We start from the raw sequence: 27,223 nt of genomic DNA on the forward strand, positions 1-27,223 counted from the left end.
ATCTTAATTAAGTAGCACGCTTGACCGAGCGTCCGAGCCACATAAACACTTGTTGTACGTATGTAATGTATAAAAGATAATCACATGTATTGAAAAGAGATGATTAAAAGACCATCTTACGCAATACATTAAAGCATTGTATACAAGTGTTTGCGTGCTTCATGCAGTTTTATACTTTGAATTGGTAATTGTATTTAACATGGCCTATGTATATATGTTTTACGTGTAGATTATTTCGGTGCCGTCTTGATCAAATATATAGGGTAGAATTGTTGTGACATAATTGTATTTAATAGAAATTTGAAATACGCACAAGCATTTACACACAATGTTTTTTTTTTTTTTTGCTTTTAGAACCAAAATGTTTTCAACTTTTTTTAATCTCAAATATCTTTAACATATTTCAAGCTTTTAGAATAAATTACACCATGTAATTCACATTTTATACTTTCAAATTTTGCTTTAGTCATATATACCAATTATAAACGAATTACGTTTTTTTCACGATGTGATGCATGTTGGTTAAATGTTGTTTCAAATACTATTATACCGGCCAATACACCTAAAAAAAGTCAAGGGTCAAGGGTGGTGTTAAACGGCAGTGGCGCTGTGATGACACATCTTAAACCTAGTCTGTCAACATTACAAGGTTACTGTACGTAGTGTTATACGGAGTAATTGATTTTTATGTAGATTTCTAGCTAGCATTGCGTTGGCAATTACATCGTACAATGATGTGTCCGAACCTTATTATTTGACGAATTGTTATAAAGGTTATTGTAGCGATGTAGTGATGATATCGGTTTAGAAACACATGTTTTATAACATGCATGGTGTCGAATATTTTACAAGCGTAACTCCAATTTCTTGAGTTTGAGTTATTGTTGTCGGTTGTTTCTACGAAGCAGCATATACCGACGCGTCTAACCCATTTAATTTTAACAGTTTATACACTTATCTAAGTTCGGGTCAATGCTTTCATTAGTTTTGAAATACATATATTATTAAACGGCTTATACATTTGTTTATACGTAAAAGCAGGGGGGGAAATAGTATATATAAATATAAAAATGATCGACTTTTTACATATAAATTATATTGTTTTCTGGTTTCATACTTTTATGTAGTTCATCAATGAAGCCACCCTATGTAAAATAATTTAAGTATTTCTTATAACACTAACACATCATAATGTAATATAGAAATTGAATATCATGTTAATTTAGAATTAAATAAAATTTTAACAAATAGCAAAGTGTTAATAATTAAAATTCATATGTTTTCATAATTATTAAGCTAAACATATAATGATAAGTACGCAAAAATAACAAATCTAAAAGTCTAGGTGCTATAAATTATTTAAACGAAAAAACAAATAATATATGAAGTCAAAATGTTTGAACAATTGAAAATATAACGTTGCTTATATTAACATGCATGGTGTCTAGACTCTAGATAGTGTTCTCTCCCACTTGAACAAATGATTGAGAGAATTCATGTGGAGGTGGTGGCGGAGCAGCGGCGGTATGGTGACGACCGGCGGCCTTCTTAGAGCGGATACAACGGTTGCCACCGGTCCAGTTACAACCATTTCTTGGTGGTGGCTGGACCGGCCTTCGTTGTTGTAACGACGACAACAAAAGATTTCCTCTTTTCATCCATATTTCTTCAAAATCTCCATCTAAAAGTCTGCATGATTCGGTTGGTTTGAAACTCGATAAAATAGCAAGTGTTGCTATTATTATTGCTAGAGAAATGAATTGATGTTTCATGTTTCATGTTTCTTGCTATTATAATCTTTGTTTATATTTCAAAATGAGGGTTTTGTGAGGTTTTGGGGATGAATATGTTTGATTTAAAGAGACAAAGGTGAACTTGTTTAATTAGGGTTTGGTGAATAATATTCAAGAAGAGAAACTTGTTAAAGTTATTTATATTGAAATAATGGGCCTATGCTTTTGACTTTGACTTGAATTTTTCTTTATGTTGACTTGGAATATTTCATATGGGACATTTCACATTTGCATGTGTTTTATGAATAAACATAATATGTGTAACTATCAATTTATTAATTTATTTCTCTTGAATATGCAACCTTAAATTTGGTCTTATATTATAATATAACAACTTTTGTAATTAACTACAGAAGAAATAATTAAATATATATTATTTGGTAAAATATAATTAAAAGTTGATGGATCTAATTATCTAAATCAATAAATTGATATATTTTAGTTATTACTAAAAGCAAATTCAAATAAAAATGCTGTTTGTTTCAAATTGAATGGGTCTCAAATGTAGAAAATCTATTCAACTTGCAATTCAAAGATTTATTTTTTATGACATACACGGTATCAAAAGTAATAGATAGAAGAAGTGTTCTTATTGACGTGGTACGAAAGAGGTATTAGAAAACTATCCTTTATAACGCATCAGTCCAATTGAATACTTTTGAACTCTATTTAGTTCTTTCAAAATGTCGTGTGCCATCTGAGACTTATATTTTGTTTACGTGCACGTTATTGGTTCTATGGTAGCAGGGCAGTCTTCGAGAATCGTAAAATATTTTTGGGCCAAATGCGAATTGGGACTTAAATTAATTGAGTGATTAGGTTTAAACATTAAAAATACATAATTTTTTTTAAAAATAAACTATATAATTTAATAAATAATAAAAATTCAGGTATATCGGAGTGTCGGGCCAGGTCGATCGACCATCAGGCTCTGCCTCATAGCCGACCCTAGGGTGGGGCTAGGTGGCTGATGGCCCCTGGCCCCGCCAGACCCGGAATTTAAAAAAATATATATGTATTTTTATGAAAAATGATATGTATATTTACCAATATTCATCTCGACTGAACACCATTTTGTTATCAATATTCATTTTAATGCGAGTCGATGTCGGTATTTTTTTGGTATTCCAGCACCACCGGTACCGATATGGTGTTGTGCCACCACAATCAATACAAAATTTGGTTTGTGAATTAGACATTTTCAGTTTCGTATTTTATACCAGTAAGAGCATTCACATTCCATCCCCCACCCCCATCTCTATAATTACACTACAAAACACTACATTTCTCATTCCTGTTTAGTTAAATAATATAGTTTATACTTTTATCATTACAGTTTTCTATTTCCTCTACTCACAACAAATCCAATAAATATTAAAAAATAAATAGGGGCAAACAATGTTTCCTAAATATTTCCCCAAATTTACAAAAAATCATTACATTTCTCTCTTCACCCTATAAGTTACACTCACAATCATTCAAAACTTCACCCTATAATTTACCAATCCCCCTCACATAATTATGGAGGATTGGATGGAAATGCTCTAAAAAGCACAAACCGAATATTCGGCTTATAATTACAAGGGCAAAGCTTATAAAGGGCCTATATCAAGTCAAGCTTCACCGGTGCTTGGTTTTACATGTGTGTTTACTCATTTGTTTATAATAAAATTCTAAAAATATTATCACTTCATTCGATATTTTAAAGCTAGTTAGTCCGATCACTAGATATATTAGATGGCTGGTTTGATATTTGATTCAAGTACTTTCAACAATAAAGTTAATGAAGGAGAAAAAAAGGTTGCCGATGTGATTATTGCTAACACATGTAGTTGGGTAATTTGGAGAGCGAGAAACGATACTATTTCCAACAATAAAATATCCTGTTATTAAAACATAGATATGTGAATACGTGATGATGCTTACCTTTGTGAGAGGCATGACAAATTATACTTTTTTGACAACATGTCAAACTAGGTTAATTTTTGGAGAAACTAATAAAATAAAATAAAATAAAAACTTTTTAACAATTAAAAAACAGGATACAAGAAACTACTGTCGCCCATACGGAGTTTGCTTGCTAGTCAAGGATCAACACGAAATGGTTTCATGGGTTATTTGCTTAGTGGATAACTAACGACTATTCCTTAATTAAGTAGAAGTCGTCTCGTGTCTCTTGGTTCAAGTTTGCATCACTCACGTTTGAAAATGCATTTATAACATTTGTTTAATCAACTATATTGTAAAGAATATCATGATTTTATCTTTTAAAATATGGTTTTATAAAAAGGATAAAATCATAGTTATTTTAAAGATACAACTTTTACATATATCATGAATAATATATATAAAATTAGCTTGACGTGTGTGACTTTTATCATGATCAGTGAATTGTGATGAATGATCGATAGATCAAACACTAATTGGCTCGTATGTGGGCTGGTAGCCGGCGATATATGGTATTCTGGAGGAACACACAAACCGAACTTTGAAGCTAGCAGTACTGTGGTAATAGAGCTCTCTAATTCGGCAATTTGAAAAGTGTGATGGCCTAAACACAAGAAAGTCGTTATTAGAAAAAGAAAAAAAAAATCGGTTTTATGACCCATTCTAATTAGTTCAGCTAGCTAGGTATTCTAAAAATCACACCATAGGTCTCGTTCCTTATTTACATCTTGAAGTAAACATTTTGACCAATGTAACCCAGTTTGACTACAACAACAGCAACAGTACTAATGAATTTTATTATTCAAATCATCCTTGACATAAATACCTTATATGCAATTACTTAAAAATTAAAATTTCTGTAAATGTGTGTAGCTATATATATGTCTAATTGTTCTGTTTTGGTTATTAATAAAAGTAATAATATTTGCCTAAGTTAATATAAAATAATACAAAGTTAAATCTAATTATCCATACAAAAATATAACACGATACAAAGTTAATCAAATTAGAAACTAAAGTTCATCGTTAAGCAATTCATGACTAACATGGGCATATTTATTTTACTTAAACCATAACACACTTATTAATTAGGGTATACGCTAGTAAAAGTCCACTTTCTATATAACAGTGACGTAACATGACATTATACAGTTTTTAATTAAACCACAATACATGTCTAACCAGCAAACCAACGTTCTATCAATAACATGTTTCTCGCTATCGCCTAATACTAAAAACGTTTAAATTTTGTTAATTTCCACTTATCACTATAATTAATTAGTTTATCTTAACCAACAATATTATTGATAGAACATTAATATTGCCAACTATAATAAAAGAAAAGTATATATATATATACATAAGCTGATGACACACCTGGTCACAGATAACCTGAGACTATCATGCTATACAAATCTTTACAGGGATATATCTTTCTGTGCACTTCTTTTTAGCCTGACCAGATATTATCAGCAGTCAGAAAAACATTGTATGACAACACTTAAAAGAAACATTTGCTTTTATGCTACTAGATTTTGACATTTTGTTCTATTAATCGTTACCTATGCTTTTCTTTTATTAATTTATACATCAATACATCATTAAAATGTATACTGTTTAATCTCAAACAAACATACTTGTATACGCTAATACACGATGCTGATTCCTCGGCGACAAAATAATGAAAACATTAAAAAAATGTCACTTTTAATGCATACGTAGCAAGTACGTGTTACGAGGTGAAGCATCCTCGTATTTCCCCCCCATGACACATACAATGCATTCACGTGACTCCCATCTTTCTTTATATTATTGGCCCCACCATCAATAATATTCTAGCTCTTATTATAATAAAATTTTATATATATAATCAATCATCCAAATATATTATCACAAGATATTACAAAAGTTTTGAATCTACTTAGATGTCTAACTGTGTTTATATCCTTTATATCTTTGAACATGACCATATGATAAGAAATTAATAATCTCACATCATATCAATCAATTAATCATACTTGGTAAAAATCTTACTTTTAGCAAGAGTGTATTAACAAGGTTTGGGAAGAGAGATATATAATCAAACTGTACCTCCATTCTAAAGACATAAAAGTTGCTTTCAAAGAGACCCTTGGTTCCGAAGTCTTATGCATGAAAAATATAGGTTGCGGTAATAAATAAGTACTAGAGCGATTTGATTATTTAAAGATTAAATAATCGGTTTTAATACATTAAAATCATCAAAATTGTCATATAAACAAAAAAAATTATAAAAATAGCCCATTGGCTTTTATGAATTATGAAAAAAAAATTTGACTTTTTTTTCTCTGTCAACCAACCGTTCACCTCCTGCACCATTTGGGAAAAAAATAGTTTCTCTCGTTACGTGACGCAACACATCACCTTTTGCACCATCTTCTCTTGTTACGTTGTTTAATAGCTCTTTTGCGTCATTTTACAAAAAACACAAAAAAGGGTCATCGCCTCGATCTCGCGCCATCTTCTTCGATGCCACAATTTCTCTTGCCCTATTTTTGTCTATCCTTTTAGTCAATACGACTATTATGGTGATTTTTTCTTTTAATGTAACTAAGTTATATATTCTATATCATGTAACATTTTTTTTAAGAAAATGCCACAAATGATAATATGATTGAACATGAAATGTGGTGAGTGGGTGCATGCATGCAGATCATGTTAAAATTTATAGATAGAGTTGTGACATAGAATAGAGTGAGGGAGAATCCCAAGATAAGGTACCATATATACATTTAATAAGTACTAAAATAAATGACATTCTTAAATAATATCACAAGACATGCTACCACTTTTATAACACTCATAACCTACCTTTGAAACCAGAAATAAAATCATCAAGAAATTTAAAGGTCAGGTGAATAATAATAAGCTTTTTCACTTTGATAAAAGATTTAAATAAGTTTGTTGCAGAAGAGCAGAAGATATAGTTCAGATCTTACACAGATACAAACATGCAGCAACAACTCATGCACCAGATGATGCAGCAGCAACAGCAGCAACACACAGGTGCCTTCAACAACACCAGTACTTTTGTGACTACTGATCACATCCAACAGGTCTTTATTATTATTATTTTTTTTTATAAAAAGCAGATCAACAGACTTTAATTCCAAACATCATGTTACACTAGCTTAGTAGTTTTAGGCTACATGTAAAGTTGATCTTTTTGATCTGACAAGTATATATACAACTAATATTTGTGTGTGTAGTATTTGGATGAAAACAAAGCATTGATCTTGAACATTCTGGAGAATCAAAGTACTGGGAAATTCAGTGAATGTGCAGAGTGAGTGTACTTTTTTCCTTTATCAATTTCTATACATCTAGGGTCTGTTTGTCAACCTTGTGTAGACCTGACTGATTAAAAGATAGCATTTGAATGGATTGGATGACATCTGACTGATTAAAAGATAACATCTGAATGGATCAACTTGTTTCTAAAACTTACACATTAAACTGCTTCATGAACCGCTAAGAGACAGTCTTAACGATTCAGAGATAGTCTCTTAATGTTTATATTAGGCTACCAAATAGCCTTAAGGTTTATGATTGGCCTTAGATGTGACAAAACGGAAGGATGAGGTTAATAACACGTCAAAGCGAGTTGAGTTGACCTGAAACACTTTTTGTCCATTTTTAAAATAAAATTATAACGTATTATGTTTACGCAATTTCAATCGTGTTTTTTGTTAAAAGGATTTTGACGGTTTTATACATTAAAAATACACTATGGCCATGTTCTTAAGTAAACAAGTTAAAGTTGATCTAGTTAGGGTAGAATAGATCATTTTCTTATGTAAATAAATATACATACTATGTATTTAATATTATAGTTTTTACAAACATATTCATTACATTGATTACCTAAAAAACATAAAGATGGACAAAGAAGTTGTTTGTGTTTCGACTTGACCAACCGCTTTTTGGCTTGCACGTTTCGCCATCATAAGGTACTAAAGATTGTGAAACACTTTGTTCTTATTGTCCAGAAACCAAACTAGGCTACAACACAACCTCATGTACTTGGCTGCAATAGCTGATTGTCAACCGAAGCAATCCCCTATTCGTCTTCAGGTAATAATCTAAAACTATGTTATAAACAATATTATAGTTACTATATTTATATATACGGGAAAGTTAACGTACAAACTAAAAACACTGGACTAAACATGCGAATCAAATAGTGTAATTATATATACAAGTAGTGTAATTATGTGAAACCGTTTATTTGCATGTGGTGTAATTACACTACTTGTATATATATAATTACACTGTTTAATTCGCACATTTAGCACGCTAATTTAACTTTTATTTGAACCAAACCCTTTATGCATATATTATAGTTGTAACTTGTAAGTCATAACACACTAAATATGATAATGCAGCCATACACAAACTCTATGCAACAACAAATGCAAATGCAAATGCAATCGCAACACATGGTCCCAGAGTCCCATATGATGACACAATCACCTACAGGGATCGGTCCGCAGTCACCGTTTTCTTCGGTGAACCAACATGCCTTACAGAGACAGACTGGCATCGTGCCAAGTGGAACCGGTGGGGCCAGTCTACACGGCGAAGGGTCTGGATTGGCGCATCCCGCCTTCGGGGATGTGTCCATTAGTGGTCCAACAAGTGAAGGTATTGGAAACCACCCACACAAGGAAAGCTTACCATAGCAGGGACTTAATTAGTGAGTGTTGACCTTGGTCAACGTTTTGTTTTGACATCAGTTGACATGCTTGTTCATGTTGTAATAAGGTCTACAGGAGTGTGAATACAGATCAGTAGTGTTTTATGAGTCATGTTTTGTTTAAATTTTATAGTTATGTACACGGGATATATATGTATCGTTAAGAAGGTGTACGTTAGAATGTTGACGATGACGATCATAGCATGCTATACTATGTTATATAGACAATACAATGTCACCATAAGCGCGCGTATGTATACATAATATGTACACACCATAAAGGTAGCAATATACAACACAAATCATTTGCACATTTGCTAGTGTATGCCTAAATTGTAAACGTGCAAGGGATCAAGACTAGTGTTTTCGTGACCAGACTGGACATCGAACCAGACGTCTTAATGGTCTATCAGATTTAAGAAATGGATGGCATTTTAAATAATTTTTGCATTTTTAAAAAATATATAATATAACAAAAGTTAGATTAAAAATATTTATGAAATTTCATAGTGTTTAAATTCTCAACAAAGACAAGCAAGTTTATACATTAATCATCATAGACAATAATCCTAGTTTAAGCTAATATATGACTGAAATTTAAACAAAATAATCCAAGTTAATAAACATAATCCTGCTTTAAGCAAAAATAGCACAAGTTTTTTGGTTCGGTCTCCATCTCACAAGTAGTTCATACATGGTTTCTACATGCCCAAATATCATAGAACTTGTATATTGGTTTATAAATGAAGAAAACTTAAATTTTACAACTAAAAAGTTAACTACAAGTCTTTTAAGCAAAAGTTTCGGTTTAGTTCGGTTTCCATCTCCCAACGAGTTCATAGATGGATTCCATATGCTTAATATCAAAGAACTTGTAAAAATGATTTTTGAAACTCAAATCTAGCAATAAACATGTTTAAACAACTATTTTAACAAAACTAGTAAACAAAAGTTCGGTTTCCAGTTTGGACTGGTTTCGGTTAAACCGAGGTTAGTCTTATACAAACCCACACCATGGAACTTGTAAATAAGATGAACAAACTAAAAGGGTGAGAAGTTAGTCATAAGTGATATGTATAATAAGTTATGTGTGTGTATATATATATTAAGAACACGAAGTCCTCTATGAAGCCTTGCCTTATGACATTCGAAACTTAACCAACCGGAATCGGTGAAGTAACAAATAAAGGAAACAAGGGGTGTGTATTATATATATGTTGTACCACCATATTCAAGTGTTAGTAATATTAGATGAACAAGTTAAAATGAAAGACTATAGTTAGTTGACCTTAAGAAATCAAAATAACAAAATGTTGAAGATGAATACTTTGATTTGAGAGAGATTTTGGAGAAGATGAACAACCAAAATGGTGTATGGAGCCTTGCTTTTATAATGGTAAGAGTATGGTTCATACAAATAGGGTAAAGATGCATGTGATGGTTGAAATGGTCAAACAAGTTTTTGGTAAATGGCAATAATAGTCCCCAAAGTTTGGTTTAAGTCATTTTAAGGAGTTTTAAGGACCAAAAAGAATGTTTTCAAGACCCAACAAGTGTAAAACAATATTGTAACATAAAACCCATCATTTTGATAATATCATAAGCTTTGGTTTACAAAATGGGTCGGTTTACATGATAAACGAATACAAAAACGAATACAAACGAGACCCGAAATTGACGAATGTCACACTTCTTTTTAATAATTTAAAGTGAAAAAGAAATAAACAATGCTCGAAAATCACTTGATTTTCGATCGAAAAATGCTCGATTCGATTTTGGCTCGGTTCGAATTTCAGCCGTTCGGTTCGGTCTGGTTGTAAACGAGCCAAGCAAGCCTTCACTCACCATAGGGTGCAAATGAGCGAGCCAAGCCCGAGCTCGACCAGGCTCGAGGTTGGCTCGTTTAACTTACACAGTGCTCGAGCATGGTTCGTTTCGAGCTATATTTTTAAAGCACGAGCTCGGCTAGTGAGTATATTTTCAAGCTCAAGTTCGACTCGTTTACTATTTATCAATTATTTTGTATATAATTATAGTTATTTTTATATATTTTTCTTTTATAATTTTATATATAAAATAATATATATTTTTTATTTATTTTCATAACATTATATTTATATATATTAATAATTATTAAATATATATTTTAAAAACTTATATAAATGACTGGCTCGCGAGCTGGCTCGAACTCGATAAGTGAAGTTCAAACTTATTTATTAAACGAGATTACCTTTAGGCTTGAGCTCAGGCTCATGCTTGATTAAACTTCGAGCTTTTTAACGAGCTGATCTCGAGTAGCTCGCAAGCAGCTCGGCTCGTTTGCACCCTGTATCGCTCGATTCGGCTCGGCTAATGAACAACCCTAACTTATGTTCAAACACAATATGATAAAAAGTAAAGGGATCTGTTTTGTTAACCAACAATACATTGAATATCCATAGCCACAAGAAACTGAAATCAGCTGCGAATCTCCCGCGTTTTCTTACACCAATGCATCAAACATCAAACCGGTTTGATCAATCTCCGATCAACGGCTCACTCATCCACTCGCCACCGTCGTCTACGTGTCATATCACCGTTTATTATTATTATTATAATAATCATCGTCATCATCGTTTCGTTAGGTTTCCTAACATTTCGAGAAAACGCGGATTAATTGATTGTAATGTGAACAAATTGGATGGTCTTTGATGATTTTAGGCGTTCGGATAATCGGATCAACGCTTATAATTGTAATTATTCGTCGAATTGACGAAATTAGGGTTTTATACGTGGAATTGAGGAATTTAGGGTTTTGGAAGCTCATGAATGAGTTACAGTGAAGGAATCAATTGATGGAAGCTTGATGGAGGAGTTTCATATTAATCTGTGGTATGTTAATGTTTGCTTCTCATTAACTGTTGTTGAAGATTATTATTATTATTATCATGTTGTTTAATAGGATTCCTGTTTGTTACTAGTAGTAGTTATAGATTGCATTAGGTTCAACTATTTAAGAACTGCAATATTGCCATAAGGTTTTATTATAGAACATTGATCTCCAGTTGTTTTTCTAATTATAATATACATGATTTTACCTGTGGATGATTGGGGATGGATTGGAGGTTTTAGGGGACTCCGGTGATTCAGTTTAGAAACCTGTATGGAATCTAATTGTAACCTTTGTTTAAGCTTGATATCATTTTGGATGTCCTGATGCTGAAACTCAGCTACATTATTCATCACATTTCATTACATAGTCATAAATGATATATCATATGGTCCGTCATTCGAGTGTTAGAATTCTGGTGTTAGTTTAGGTCAAACAATGTTCTGTTAGTAGTAGTTATAGATTGCATTGGATTCAACCATTTAAGAACTGCAACATTGTAGATTAGGTTTTTGTTTTTTGTTTACAGTACTTTTATTTGAAACTTAACACTTCAGTGTTGCCTGAAGGCTTTATTATAGAACATTAATTTCCAATTATTACATTCTTGATTCTACCTGTGGATGATTGGGGATGGGTTGAAGCCTTGAAGGTTTTAGGGGACTCCAGTTATTCAGTTTAGAAACCTGTATGGAAGCTAATTGTAACCCATGCTTAAGCTTGATATTGGTTTGGATGCTCTGCTGCTGATTATTCATTACATTTCATTACATAGTCGTATATAATATATCATATGGTCTGTCATGCAAGTGTTGGCATTCTGGTGTTAATAGTAGTTATAGATTGCATTGGATTCAAGAAGTGTAACATTGTTTATTAGGTTTTTGTTTTTATTTACTTTTATGTGAAACTTAACACTTCAGTATTGCCTGAAGATTTTATTATAGAACATTAATTTCCAATTATGACATTCTACCTGTGGATGATTGGGGATGGGTTGAAGGTTTTAGGGGACTTAACTTGTTCAGTTTAGAAACCTGTATGGAATCTAATCGTGACCCTGTGGTTAATCTTGATATCGGTTCGGATGTCCTGCTGCTGAAACTCAGCTACATTATTTATCACATGTCATGCCATATTCATATATCATATGGTCCGTCATTCTTATGGTTGATAAAAGGTAACATAGTTTGGTGGAAAATGCCAAGAAAAAGAAGAAATGATCTAAACCGAAGCCTTAATAATTTCACTGATTTTGGTATATTAGTTTCAATCACTCTATTATTTACAAAAGAGAGCATGAAAAGTAGGACACTAGAAGAATCATGATGATCACAGACTTTGTTTTGTGGTCAAAAGTGTAGCCTACCCAAGTAGCTCAAATTAAGGCTTTGGTCACTATCATTACAAAACTTACTCTGTATCATGTTTCATTCTTTTGCTTATATGTGATTGTACTTAAGACTTCCTGTTTGTATTGGACATTCAAGTGAAGAATTGTGGTATTAGTTTAGGTCTAACAGTTTTCTGTTAGTAGTTATATATTGAATTGGATTGAACCATTCAATAACCACAAATTGTAAACATTAGTCTCAAGTTGTTATTCTGATAATCAGATACATGATTCCACCTTGCTATCCATCTGGATGTCCTGCTGCATAATCTATGGTTCATCATTCTTATGGTTTATAAAAGGTAACACTGTTTGGTGGAAAACGCCAACGAATAAGAAGAAATGGTCTAAACTGAAACCTTAAGAGTGTTACAGATTTTGATATACTATTATCAGTCATTCTGATATTCACAAACAAGAACTTGAATAGTAGGACACTAGAAGAATCATAATGATCGCTCTATTTTGTGGCCAAAAGTGTAGCCATATCCAAGTAGCCCAAATTAGGGCTTGGGTCACTATCATATTGAACTGCTTTCATTTTTTTGCAGCTTTGCTGATATGTGATTATGATAATACACTCTTTAATCATGATTTAGTCGTTGATTTACACTTTGGTAACTTATGGAATTAGAATTTATTTGCAGGGTGCTATGACAAATATTATTGAAGGTTCCCAGGTGTGGGTTGAAGACCCATCAGTTGCTTGGATAGATGGAGAAGTTTCAAAGATTAAAGGAGACACTGCAGAGATCCGAACTACTGATGGGAAAAAAGTAAGTTGATATTCTATTATGTCAAAAATAAAACACGAAGTTTTGTGCTTTGAGTTAACTTTCAATTTGCATTTTCTTTTTTTCATAATCGAAGGTTGTTGCAAGTTTATCAAAAATTTATTCTAAAGATGTGGAAGCTCCTCCTGGTGGAGTTGATGACATGACCAAGCTTTCTTATCTGCATGAACCTGGAGTGTTGCAAAATCTGTCTACTAGATATCAACTCAATGAAATATATGTAAGAAGATATCTAACTTCTGTTAACTGTTTTCTGTATTGTTATTTTCATTTTGGTGAGAGAAAACCATTAACTACTGCAGCTATGGGAGGCTGTGTCATAATATTATATCGTATTCTGACATATGACAGACATATACTGGCAATATCCTAATTGCTGTTAACCCATTTAAAAGTTTGCCCCACCTGTATGATGTGAAAATGATGGATCGGTACAAAGGAGCGGCATTGGGGGAGTTAGATCCTCATGTTTTTGCAATTGCAGATTCTGCTTTTAGGTTATTCTCTTGTTTATTCTCTATTGTACGTATTAGAGGTGGAAATATGAAACTGAAATGGGTCAATATGGGTTGTGAAATATTTGTAACGGGTCAAATGAGTATAACATGATATTAGTTGTTATATGGGTCATGGGCTGTATTCAAATGCTTACAATTTCCTAAATCATATTATTTAAAAGAAATTACAGCTATGGTTTTTTTCTAACATGTGTTATAAAGGGCACATGTTAAAGAAGTATATATTAAACTCATATTTCTGTTTATAAATGTTAGTTGATATAAATAATCTCTTAAAATTTTCTCTCTACTAATACTATTCTTGCTATCATTGGGAAATAATTCCTTTTAAGAAATAATGGATAATTTAAATAAGGGCAAAGTTGGCATGATAAACCAAAATACATTATTTATTTACAAAACTTTAAAAGATGGACAAGAAAGTTGGCACGGCTGACCCAATCGCACACGTAAAGTCAACATTTTGACCCGGAATCACTTTGCCATGTTACCCAACCTGTGTTTTGGCACTTCTACTACATATTTAATTATTTATATAGATGATTAAAAACTTTCTTATTTTTGATATATCAGGGCAATGGTTAATGAAAGAAAAAGCAACTCGATATTGGTCAGTGGAGAAAGTGGGGCTGGTAAAACCGAGACCACTAAAATGCTTATGCGGTATCTTGCCTATTTGGGTGGTCGTAAAGGCACTGAAGGACGAAGTGTTGAACAACAAATGCTGGAAGTAAAATTTCAAATAACTTGATTCATTTGAGAAACGAATCTTATAGGTTGTTAACTTATAGCATAATGTAATGCAGTCAAATCCAGTTCTGGAAGCCTTTGGCAATGCCAAAACTGTTAGAAATAACAACTCCAGGTGCAACACTGTTACATTATCGAATGAGTTAATAAAAACTTAAACGCCTTTGCTGCGATTCATTACATTTATATTGTTTTTTATTGCAGCCGTTTTGGTAAATTTGTTGAGATTCAGTTCGATAAACAAGCACGGATATCTGGAGCAGCCATTAGAACATACCTTCTTGAGAAATCTCGTGTTTGCCAAATTTCAGATCCTGAACGCAACTATCATTGTTTTTATCTTCTCTGTGCAGCACCTCCTGAGGTTGTTTTACATTACAACCTTATCACCCTTTTCCCATTTAGCAAATAAAAAACTGTTTGACCCGTTTTATAAGGAAACGGGTCGAAATTACCAGCTCTATTTGACATGAATCACACGTTCAATGACCAAGGATTTGGCTATATACGAAATCTTGACTAATTTTTAACATATTCGTTCAGGAAATTAAGAAATATAAACTGGGAGATCCAAGATCCTTTCGATATCTTAACCAATCCAAATGCTTCGAGCTTGATGGTGTAAACAATTCCCATGAGTATCTTGCCACTAGGAGAGCCATGGATGTTGTTGGAGTGAATGAAAAGGAACAGGTTATAGTACTTCATCTTGGTTTGCTTAATGATGATTAATATGTAACATAACTGCAATAACATGCTCACTTATTCCAGGATGCAATTTTCAGAGTTCTGGCTTCAGTTCTCCATCTTGGTAATATTGAATTTTCCAAAGGGAAAGAAGTTGATTCATCAGTTCTAAAAGATGACAAATCCAAATTCCATCTTCAGACGACTGCAGAGTTGCTATTGTGCGTTTATAGTTTTGATATCTTTTTCTTTCTCATTTTCTGTAGCTGGCAAAACGGTTCCGGTCTGATTTACTAATGATTTTTTAATCCAAAAGCAAGAAGTTTTCTAGGGTTTTATGCATAAAAAAATACACTTTCGGCATCTTTTAACTTGTTTGGCAACCAAATCAGTCCGAATTGCCACCTCTTTTATTCATATATGTGTTCGCGACTCTGAATTAGTTTTTATAATTCTTAGGTGTGATATTCAAGAATTGGAAGATGCTCTACTAAAGCGTGTGATGGTTACTCCTGAAGAAGTTATCAAAAGAAGTCTTGATCCTGAGGGTGCAATTGTTAGCAGAGATGGTCTGGCTAAGACATTATACTCACGCCTATTTGACTGGTAATTGAGGATTATCTTACTAGATGCGACAAATTTGCGGTTTGAGTATTGGGTCAAAATGGTTCAGGTCACATTTACCTATGAACCTTTTTTTTCAAATTATATAATTTTTTTTGAATAAATAATAGGAGCACTTAAAACTGTATTACTACATTAGCAATCTAATTGTTTGAATAAAGCTCTTAAGAGGTTGTATGCAATACATGTATGCTCAGGGCAACTTTTGATCCATTTCACCTTTTTTCATGTTAGGTTTTAATAATTGTTTTACTCATTTGAGCCACTAAATCAACTAGTGTATCTGTGCAAAATTTGGATCCTAAATACAAGATGGCACTCAATAACTAGAAATAGGTACTTCAGTAGTTTTAAACATACATGATTGTTATTCATATATGCAGGCTAGTGGAAAAGATTAATGTGTCTATTGGGCAAGATCACAATTCAACATATCTGATTGGGGTTCTTGACATCTATGGTTTTGAAAGCTTTAAATCCAATAGGTTAGTCATATGTGCTGAAATAATCATCAATGTAACTGCTTTCTTTATGACTTGATCCAAACCACTTGTAACCATGTATGTATTGTGCAGTTTTGAACAATTTTGTATTAATTATACCAATGAGAAGCTGCAACAACATTTCAACCAGGTCTGACTTTTGGTGTTTTTGACACCGTCATTGATAATTTTGCTGAACGCATTTTTATTATTATTATTATTATTATTATTATTATTATTGTTATTGTTATTATTATTATTATTATTATTATTATTATTATTCCCGCTATATTTATTTATATAATTATTATACAGCACGTGTTCAAGACGGAGCAAGAGGAATATACCAAAGAAGAAATTGATTGGAGCTACATAGAGTTTATAGACAATAAGGATGTTCTAGATCTTATTGAAAAGGTATTTTAATCGTATTGTTAATATATGTGTGATTTTATAAAGCCTGTCAAACTTTATAATGGTAAATGTTGCATTGCAATGATGACTTAAATATTGAATTATTTTTTGAACTATGATTGCAGAAACCTGGTGGGATCATTGCTCTACTTGATGAAGCATGGTATTTTTTTTTCTATACTGTTTTTTGTCTGCATTATGCATCTTTTCATTTGTGACACGTATTCTGTTTCCAGTATGTTTCCAAGGTCGACTCACGAAACATTCTCACAGAAGCTTTATCAGACATTTAGATCTCACCCAAGATTCTTCAAACCAAAGTTGTCTCGCACTGGTTTCACAATCGCTCATTATGCAGGAGAGGTTATTTTAGCAATTACTGTTAACTATCAGTTTATTTTACGTTAGAAGCCTCATATGTTTGCACATATTACAAGTTTGTGTGTTTATTTATCTTCCAGGTTCAATACCAATCTGAGCAATTTCTAGATAAAAACAAAGATTATGTTGTTCCTGAACATCAAGATATGTTGACAGCTTCCAAATGTTTTTTTGTGTCTGGGCTTTTCCCTCCACTGCCCGATGACAGTAAATCTTCAAATAAATCTTCTAAATTCTCATCAATTGGATCTAGCTTCAAGGTAAGCTCCTTTATAAAATAAAAAGGCACTTGTAATTATCATATATCTATATCTGTAATTTGATTTGATTTTATTTTCAATGCATGCAGCTACAACTTCAGCAGTTGATGGAAACCTTAAATTGCACACAACCTCACTATATTAGATGTGTGAAGCCAAATAATGTTCTTAAACCTGCTATTTTTGAAAACGTTAACATCATGCAACAGCTACGATGTGGGGTGAGTACTGTGCAAAAATATAAAGTAGACATATTTTCTCTGATATTTCAAAGAACTTAATAAGTTTTATCTGCTCTTTACTAAGGGGGTTCTAGAAGCAATTTGCATCAGCTGTGCTGGCTATCCTACTCGCAAGAGTTTTGCTGATTTTGTTAACCGATTTAGCATTCTTGCTCCAGAGGTTAATAAAGGAAAGTAAGTAACATACATTGACTTTTAACAAATTTATTAATGACGTCATGCTCTAATTTTAAAATTGGATTTTACAGTCTCGATGCAAAGGATGCATGTAAAAAGATCCTGGACAAGGCAGGGCTTCAGGGGTCTCAGGTATTAAAAGTCTTCGTTCATATGTATTTGTGAAACATAGATATAATAATCTGTTTATTCTATCTGCTGTTTGCATTTCAATGCTTCAAATAAAGTATTTAAATAATTTGACAGATTGGAAAAACCAAAGTTTTTCTTAGAGCTGGTCAGATGGCTGAATTGGATGCACGGAAAGCACAAAAGCTTGGCAGTGCAGCCAAACATATTCAAAGAAAGACAAGAGCTCACATTGCTAGAAAACGTTTTCTTGCTTTGAGGAAATCTGCTATAGTTTGGCAATCTTTCTGCAGAGGTTGACTTTCTAGAAGACTTTTTTACATTAAATGTTAACGGGCCGGGTGGGTTGGGTAACTTTTAAAAACAAGTTTGGATTGAAAGAGTTCGTATTTAGTACGGGTGGGGCCGAACCACAAACTCTTTTTGTACATCTGTGTTTATTGATAATTAATAATGGTTTAGTTATGATTAAGAAGCAATATTATTACAATAATAATCTAAATCTTTGAGTAAAGTAGGGGGTTTTATGTGTTAAATATAGGGGTCTGCATGGGTTGGTTTTAGGCTCAAACCGAACTAAAAACCAAAAAATTGTTTTTTGGGTTTCTGAAAACCGTTCAGTATTGATTTTCCCAACGGGCGAAAATTTTGGGCCGAAAAAGAATGTCCTAAAATAATCAATTTGGGACTAAATTTTTTATTAATATTAGTTGATTATTACACATTTCGACCTAAAATATTTGGGCTGCACCCCTAATGGGCTACTTCTAACCCATTTGGCCCGCTCTCCGTTTAGCTAGGTTTATTAATTCGGCCCGTTTGAGATAAAAGCACAACCGGAATCCACCCATTTATATGTAAACGTGTCGAAATTCCTCACCTCTGTTACACAATACACCTTAGAGGTGGCAATTTGCAAGGTGGGCAAGGTAACAGGTCAAATGGATTCAGCTAAAAAGATGTCGTTTTTAGTATATGTTGGGTCAGATTGAGATGACCCACAAACACTCATTGTCCATTTTTTAAGTGTCTTTGTAATATGAATAACTAATGTGTTAGTTTTGATTTAAACGCAATATTATTTCAATAATTAACTAATTCTTAATAGAGCGAATTAGGAGGTTTTGCTTTAAGTTGCGTTTGTACATCCTTTTCAGTTATATTGTATATAATTTCACTTCATTCACTAACTGCCTTTGTGGTGTGATGTCCACTAGGAAAGCTTGCTTGTAAATTGTATCTACACAAGCAAATGAATGTTGCTTCATTGAGAATACAAACAAATTATCGGCGATACTTATCAAGGAAGATCTATAACAAACTTAAGCTGTCAGTAGTAGTCTTCCAGGCCCGTCTTCGTTCAATGGTTGCTGGTAAAAAATTCAGAAGCCGACAACAAAACAAGGCAGCAATTCTTTTACAAGTAAGAACCTTTTGGGTAGCTTGGGTAACAGATAGGGTCGGGTCTCGTTGAGCAAAACACCTTTTTTCCCGAAAAATACAATCTTTTGACAGTTATTTGCTTTGTCAAATATTTTAATAATTATAATTTTTCTTTATAATAATCTGGTTTTCTGATTAAAATGATTTAGAATGTTCTGTTCTTTAATAATACTTCTTGACCGGTTGGTTGGTTGACGGTTGGGTCAAGGTTGTGTTGACCCAAGACACGTTTTTCTTTCCAGAAATTTATTTTTTTGATAAATAGTTAGTGTCTCAAATATGATTAAGAAAAATAATAATCTAGTTATTTATATTAAGTAGGTTTTATGCATTGAAAAGACACTTTTGCGACTTTCAACCTGTTTTAGATAATTGACCTTTTAAGAGATAAAACATAAATGAATAGACGTATTTGACCCGTTTGATAACTAAATGGAATTTAAATGCCGCCTCTACATGTGAATAATTATATACATTTATGGTTGATATTAATACACGTTTTTAATTGTAGGCCCGTTGGCGTGGTTACAGAGATTATTCATACTATAAGAAATTGATACGAGCAGCAGTTATTGCTCAATGCAGATGGAAAAGAAGACTTGCTAGAAAAGAGCTTCGAAGATTAAAAATGGTTTGTTTTGTTATTTGTATGCATTATCAAATAATAGTTCAGTTTTTCTGTTTGCAGTTATTAGTGGGAGACTTTTTTTTCATAAGAATGTTTCTCATGTGAATCAACTTTTATTTATTTAAATAAATATTTGTATGCATAGGCACACTGTCTGTTGTTAGTAAAATACTAATATATAATATTATTGATGTTTTCTTTCTCTAAATTTTCATTTACAGGCTGCAAGGGACACAATTGCACTCCAAGAAGCAAAGGATAATCTTGAAAAACAAGTGGAAGATCTTTTGTTGCATTTAGAGTTAGAAAAACGCTCGAAGGTAGTATTAGTCTATTACAAGAATTAAGAGTTATAACTTATATAGTTGGCTTGTAAACGAACTGAACATACACGAACGGCGCATGTTTGTGTTGGGTTCATTTAACTTTAACCGAACAAGAACAATTAAGTGAACAGAGTTTTTCTACAAGAAAATGAATGTTCATGTGTTTGCTTATGTTCGTTCGTTAATAGTATAGAATGATGGTCCATGAACATAAACGAACACAAGCAAATGAGCATAACTTAACTTGATGAGCCAACATCAATATGATGGACCTAAAGATTAATAACACTAGACTAAATTGTAATCAATGATATTTTAATTACACAAAATTATAACAAGCTGAAGTGAGCCTAAAGAATATTAATGAATATGTAAGCAAATGAACTTAAGCGAACAAACATAAAATGAACGTAAAAGCACGAGACATGTGTTCAATCTGACAAATTATGGTAACACATATGTGCAGACTGAGGTTGAAAAGACGAAAGATCGGGAAATTGAGAAGGTTAAGAAATCAAATGCCTTGCTTGTTAAGGAACAGGAGTCTGCACGGAAAATAATAGAAGCAAAAGATCAAGAGATTCAAGAATTACAGAATTCCTTGAAAACCATGCAGAGTAAGATTGATGAGGCAAATAACTTGCGTCTCAAGGAACGTGAATCTGCAGAGAAAGCAATTGAAGATATAAAAGAATCAAAAGACAAAGAAATTCAGAAATTGTTTAGTAAAGTTGATGAAATTGATGCCTTGCTTGCCAAGGAACGTGATTCTGCAGAAAAAGCAATTGAAGAAGCAAAAGACCAGGAGATTCTCATATTGCAGAAGGAAGTCAATGAAGCAAATGACTTGCTTCGTAAGGAACGCGATTCTGCTCATAAAGCAATTGAAGAAGCGAACAAAACAAAAGATTTAGAAATTCAAAAATTGCAGAACTCCCTGCAAGAGACACAGAGTAAATTAGATGAAAAAATCGCCTTGCTTATCGATGAATGTGAGTCTCTACAGAAAGCAATTGAAGAGGCAAAAGAAGTAAAAGATCAGGAAATTCAAAAATTGCAAGACTCCCTGCAAGAAACACAAACTAAATTAGATGAAACAAATGCCTTGCTTATCAAGGAACGTGAGTCTTCACAGAAACTAATTGAAGAAGTCTCAGTAGTCAAAGAAATTCTAGTTCGTGTGGAAGATACAGAAAAAATTGCTAGTTTAACTACTGAAGTGAAAAACTTAAAGGTATTATTGGTTATTAAAAGTGGCAATTTCAACCTGTTTACTTTCTGTACTTATTCACGTGTAGATATTATCCGAATGGGAAAGACAACGGGCAGATGATTCTGAAAAGAAGTTTAGTGAAGCTGTGGAATCATGTGAAAATAAACAGTTGGAGTTAGATGAAACTTCAAGACGAGTGCTTCAACTTGAGGAATCTGTGGAAAGGTATCATTGTTGTGTACTGCTTTCATATTTAGAGCACATCTTATTGGTTTGATATTACATGGATAGTTTATCTCAGTAGTAACAAGTCAACAGTTGACTGATTCTTGTTACGAAATTAGGCTAGAGGACAAGCTCGCCCATATAGAGTCAAAAGATCGCCAACCTGGATTATCGATGCTGCAAAAAATCAAGTTCGAGGAAGTACAATCGAGGTCCATTAAGGTAATCATAATAAGTAAATTCATGTATAGGCCTGTTCAATAGCTGTTCGAGAATTGTTCGGCAGGATGTTCGTTTATGTTCCTTTATATAACAAATGAATGAACATGAACAAATTTTTTTGTTCATTTTGTTAAAACACATGCCTTGTTTGCCTTGTGTTCATGAACTGTTTGTTTATACTGTTAACAAACGAACATGAACACGCTCATTTTCTTAACGAACACGAACAAGAAAACCTTGTTCATGTTCGATCGTTTGTTCAGTTAAAGTTAAACAAAAGACCACGATCATGTCCCGTTTGTGTTCCTTCGGTTTATTTACAAGCTTATTCATGTACCCTTTTTTTATTTTTCATTTTTAGTGTGGAAGAGGAAAAAGGTTTCTTAGTAAGTTATAAACTATTGCTCATTTTTGTATTTCATTAATCCTGGTGTATAAATGCACCAGGATATTCATAGTTCTTCTTCACCGCGTTCAATAGAAGCCTCAGATTCATACGAGAGATTAAAGAAACCTCTTGATGACAAACCTGAATATCACGATTTGCTCACTCGATGCATTTCACAACGCCTAGGGTTTTCTAGAGGCAGGCCCGTTGCTGCTTGCATTATATACAATTGTTTAAGGAAATGGCGATCATTTGAAGTTGAAAAAACCAGCATTTTCGATCGTATAACTCAAGCTATAGGCCAAGCTATTGAGGTACACTGGTATATAATATTCTAAATTAATCATTACATTTGTATATATATTCTAATATTCTAAAGTAAGCTACTTTTTTAAAATAAAGACACAAGACAACAGTGACATTTTAGCTTATTGGTTATCCAATGCTTCAACATTGCTGATGCTGTTAGAACGTACACTGAAAGCTAGTGGCCCGTCTGGAGATTTATGCCACTATCGATCAAGATCCGGGAAGAGGACCCAGGTAAATAGAAACGGAGTTTGGGTTGGTTGTTGCATCTAACTAGAATGATCAGTCTTTGGTCTTTCTAATAACTTCTAGGCATGATGTTTCTTTTTTGTTTTACAGAGCTTTCGAGGAAGTCCTCATGGTCTAACGGTTTCTTCAATGGATGGTGATTCAATGGGGGGATCCGATTCCTTTCGCTTGGTTGAACCCAAATACCCGGCTTCGCTTTTTAAGCAGCAGTTGACTGCTCATATTGAAAAAATATATGGGCTGATACGTGATAACTTAAAAAGAGAAATATCTCCATTGCTTGGGTTGTGTATTCAGGTACTTACTGTTATATGCGGTGAAACATGCTGGCTGGAGAAAATGTGTAGGCTTGTACACGAACCGAATGAACACAAATGAGGCTTGTTTGTGTTCGTTCGTTCAACCTTAACTGAACTCGAGCCGTCGAGCGGGCATGAACACTTAAACGGACAGGTTCTTGTTCATGTCCGTTCGTTAAGAAAGTGAATGTGTCCGTTTATGTTTGTTTGCTAAATTCTAAACAAATGGTTCACGAACATGAAAGAACACAAATGAACATCATTAAATACAAATGAACATAAATGAACAAGAATAAATGACTACCTACTAAAAGTAATCGTATTCCCAGATTAAAGTCTAAAATTGCTATAATCATTAAATCCAACATTGAAAGGTAAAAAAAGATATATACAGTAAAGGCTTTTAAATTTGAAATTCAAAATGAATTAAAACTAGTATTAGTAATTAGTAAATATATTTGAATGAATATTTAAACAAACGCAAACGAAGGAACATCAATGGCCAGATATAAGTGAATGTAACGAATATAAGAAACAATCGATCATAAATCAACGGACATAAACGAATGGGACAAGTGCTCATGTCTGTTCGTTTATTAAATAAGTGTACTTCCCGCTGAATAGTTCACAAATGGTTCACTGAATTTTTGGTTCATTTACAAGCCTAGATATAGGTAACTTTGGTAGGGGTTGGTCATGAACTCTTTTTGTTAGTACAGAAGTTATACTATTCATATATAATTTAGTATTGGAATAAAATAATTTATGAGGTTTTATACAAACTTTGGGTTTCTGTTGACTCGCTTGACCAGGTTTTTGTAAGCCTTTTAATATTTAACCTGTTAGAGATCAAACATAACCCCGAATTGACCTGTTTATAAGTAAATGGGGGCGAAAATATCATTTATTTATTTTTTTTTATGTTCAAATTAGGCACCAAGAATTACCAGAGCACGTGCGCCAAAAGGGACAGCTCGTACATTTGCAAACGCAGCATCTCAAGAGATTTTGCTTGCGCAGTGGCAAGGGATTGTTACCAAAATCGGATGCTTGTTAAACACGTTAAAGGCTAATTATGTAATATAAATTTCAATCCTGAATACAATAATCCAATTGCTGAAAACTTTCGTAATGTTCATAATATGTCATCTTTGTAGGTCCCATCGTTTTTGATTCGCCAAGTCTTCACACAGATTTTCACCTTCATCAATGTCCAATTATTCAACAGGTTTCATGTTCATAAATATTTCAATATTTCATCTCTGATTTTTAACTTCAATTTACCTTTTTTAATGTTAGTTTATCTTTGCAGCCTTTTACTGAGACGGGAATGCTGCTCTTACAGTAATGGAGAATATGTTAGGTCCGGGTTGGCTGTATTGGAACATTGGTGTTACAAGGCAACCGAAGAGGTAACTTTTTGTTGTCCATGTCTATCTATTTACTTTAGAGGTGGTAATTTTGACCAAAATGTTAAAAATAAGTTGACTTTTCGTTTGACCCGACTCACCACCTCTAATCTATTCCATCATTTTATTATTTTTATTGACTTCCAAGAAGTCAAACCTCAGTATGCAGGATCAGCTTGGGATGAGCTCAAGCACATAAGGCAAGCTATTACTTTCCTGGTATTGTGTTTTAATCTATATCATTTATTTATTTATTTATAGCATTCTTGTAATTATTTAAGGAGGATGTCATATTTATATCTTGGTGTTAGGTTACTCATCAAAAACCGAAGCTTAAGTTGATTGAGTTAAGCCGTGATTTGTGTCCTGTAAGTTTAAATTTTCAAATTTTGTAGATTATTAATTATTTTATTATACATATTCTACTGTTGGAATAACAATTGATAGCATGCAGATGCTTAGTATACAACAACTATACAGAGTTAGTACAATGTACTGGGAAGACAAACATGGCGCACAAAGCCTTTCTCCAGAAGTAAGCCTTTTCTTTTATCGTGCATAATTTTATATATATATATAGGGGAAGGTTAACGTACAAATGAAATTAACGTGCTAAACGTGAGAATCAAGTAGAGTAATTATATATACAAGTAGAGTAATTATGTAATTACATCATAGAGTAATTACATAATTACACTATGATGTATACATATATGTATGTTTATGACTTTATGTGCATATATATGTAAGTATTATATAAACGAACGAACGTAAACAAAAAGTTTTGTTCATGTAGTTAAAAGAAGTAAAGAAAGAACATGAACACATGTCTCGTTCGTTCATTTATGCTTGTTGGTTTACGTGTGTTTAAGTTCATCAGGTTACGTTCGTGAATGTAATCGTTTAAAATTTTTTTAGTCCGCTTCAGTTTAGTCTAGTTTTATAACTTTTTAGGCCAAACACATTACTTTAACTAGTTTTAGCTCAGTTATATTCGCTCATATATAAGCTCGTTCGTGAACTGTCCGTTTGTACTTTTAACGAACATATTCATTTTCTTAACAAATGAACACAAACAAAGAAACCCCATTCGTTTAATTGTTCGTGTCCAATCGCTTGTTAAACGAACGGACACGGACATGCTCTGTCCATGTTTGTTCGGTTCGTTACAAGCCTACAAAAGATAGAAAAAGTTATATTTCTATTGACATCGACTTAGGGAACCAGTCAGTATAATCGGGCCTTGCAGGCCCAGTCTTGTAATCTGCTGTAACGGGCTTTTAGCAAAAATACAAGAACCAAACTAGAACCGTTGGGCTCAACAAGGCCCAAGAAGACCAACTGCCTAGATTACCAAATTGTAACAAGCTATTTTTTGTTTTTTTTTTTTTAATTTGGCAGGTTATTTCCAATATGAGGATTTTAATGACACAGGATTCAAATAATGCTATCAGCAGCAACTCGTTCTTGCTCGATGACGATTCAAGGTTGAGTTTTTTTATCAGAATATTATTTATAGTATTGGAAGACATTTTTGTTTTGCTTTATGTTATGAACTAAATCATGTGATGTGGTGCAGCATACCATTTTGCACAGAGGACGTCACTCGATCAATGGATATGATCATTGTATCAGATATCGAACCGCCACCCCTTCTTCGTGAAAGCTCCGGTTTTGGTTTTTTAGCGTCGCGTTCTAACTATTAAAGTTAATATTTAGTTTATGTAGTCCACCTGTGTATGCCTTAGGTTTTGCACTTTCATTCTCACATATTGTTTATCTAGTATTTGCCAATTTTGTAGTGTTAAAATGTATTCGTGTAGTTGTTTATTCGCGGTTTTGAGTTATGTTTAACCTAATGTAACCTAACCACCAAAATCACCCTTAGACATACTTCTTAATGTCGCGCTTTTCGTTTTTTTTTTTTTGAATTAATAGGTTTGCGAGTCTCAATATACGCCAGAGCTTGTTTAAGCTATGCTTGCTTCGAGATATTTGATTTATTTTTACTTAGGTAACATTTAATATGCAGGAATGAAAGACGAAATGAAATGAACCATTGTGTATGAATTTACAAATAACAGCGGACAGCCTAACTCTCGCATCATTTTTCATGCTTCGCGCGTTATCTTTCATATTTTAAACGACCTAGGTAAGTTGCAAATTACCAAGTAACTTATGCATGTTTGACTACTCATAGGCATATTTGGATATCACATGATATAGTATATCACACGAATTAATATTTAACATGCATACACGCATTTGGTACCACACGAATTAAAATTAAATTTATTGCAACAGAAATTGTCTCATC

The 27,223-nt window shown here is 33.0% G+C and overlaps 2 protein-coding genes across 2 annotated transcripts; both read left to right on the forward strand.

Annotated features, from left to right (window-relative positions):
* The first annotated feature begins 6,665 nt into the window (after positions 1 to 6,665).
* LOC143614702 (GRF-interacting factor 1-like) lies at positions 6,666 to 8,502 on the forward strand. Its single transcript, XM_077088059.1, has 4 exons — positions 6,666 to 6,835; positions 6,989 to 7,065; positions 7,769 to 7,853; positions 8,165 to 8,502. The coding sequence occupies exons 1-4, from the start codon at positions 6,731 to 6,733 to the stop codon at positions 8,459 to 8,461; spliced, it is 564 nt and encodes a 187-aa protein (XP_076944174.1). The 5' UTR covers positions 6,666 to 6,730; the 3' UTR covers positions 8,462 to 8,502.
* A 4,882-nt stretch (positions 8,503 to 13,384) lies between these two features.
* LOC143614696 (myosin-11-like) lies at positions 13,385 to 26,832 on the forward strand. Its single transcript, XM_077088053.1, has 36 exons — positions 13,385 to 13,513; positions 13,608 to 13,751; positions 13,883 to 14,028; positions 14,623 to 14,779; positions 14,856 to 14,914; positions 15,004 to 15,163; positions 15,343 to 15,492; positions 15,571 to 15,707; positions 15,946 to 16,092; positions 16,494 to 16,595; positions 16,686 to 16,743; positions 16,908 to 17,009; positions 17,132 to 17,169; positions 17,243 to 17,369; positions 17,468 to 17,647; positions 17,737 to 17,868; positions 17,954 to 18,063; positions 18,138 to 18,198; positions 18,313 to 18,490; positions 19,413 to 19,618; positions 20,150 to 20,269; positions 20,488 to 20,586; positions 21,059 to 21,826; positions 21,891 to 22,030; positions 22,150 to 22,252; positions 22,700 to 22,954; positions 23,043 to 23,183; positions 23,289 to 23,495; positions 24,431 to 24,574; positions 24,655 to 24,725; positions 24,810 to 24,909; positions 25,069 to 25,125; positions 25,218 to 25,274; positions 25,361 to 25,441; positions 26,308 to 26,393; positions 26,486 to 26,832. The coding sequence occupies exons 1-36, from the start codon at positions 13,391 to 13,393 to the stop codon at positions 26,610 to 26,612; spliced, it is 5,073 nt and encodes a 1,690-aa protein (XP_076944168.1). The 5' UTR covers positions 13,385 to 13,390; the 3' UTR covers positions 26,613 to 26,832.
* The last annotated feature ends 391 nt before the right edge of the window (positions 26,833 to 27,223 follow it).

This window comes from Bidens hawaiensis, unplaced genomic scaffold, assembly GCF_021521415.1.
Source record: "Bidens hawaiensis isolate Kalapana, Puna unplaced genomic scaffold, B.hawaiensis_p1.1 tig00040745_1, whole genome shotgun sequence".
Taxonomy (NCBI): Eukaryota; Viridiplantae; Streptophyta; class Magnoliopsida; order Asterales; family Asteraceae; genus Bidens; species Bidens hawaiensis.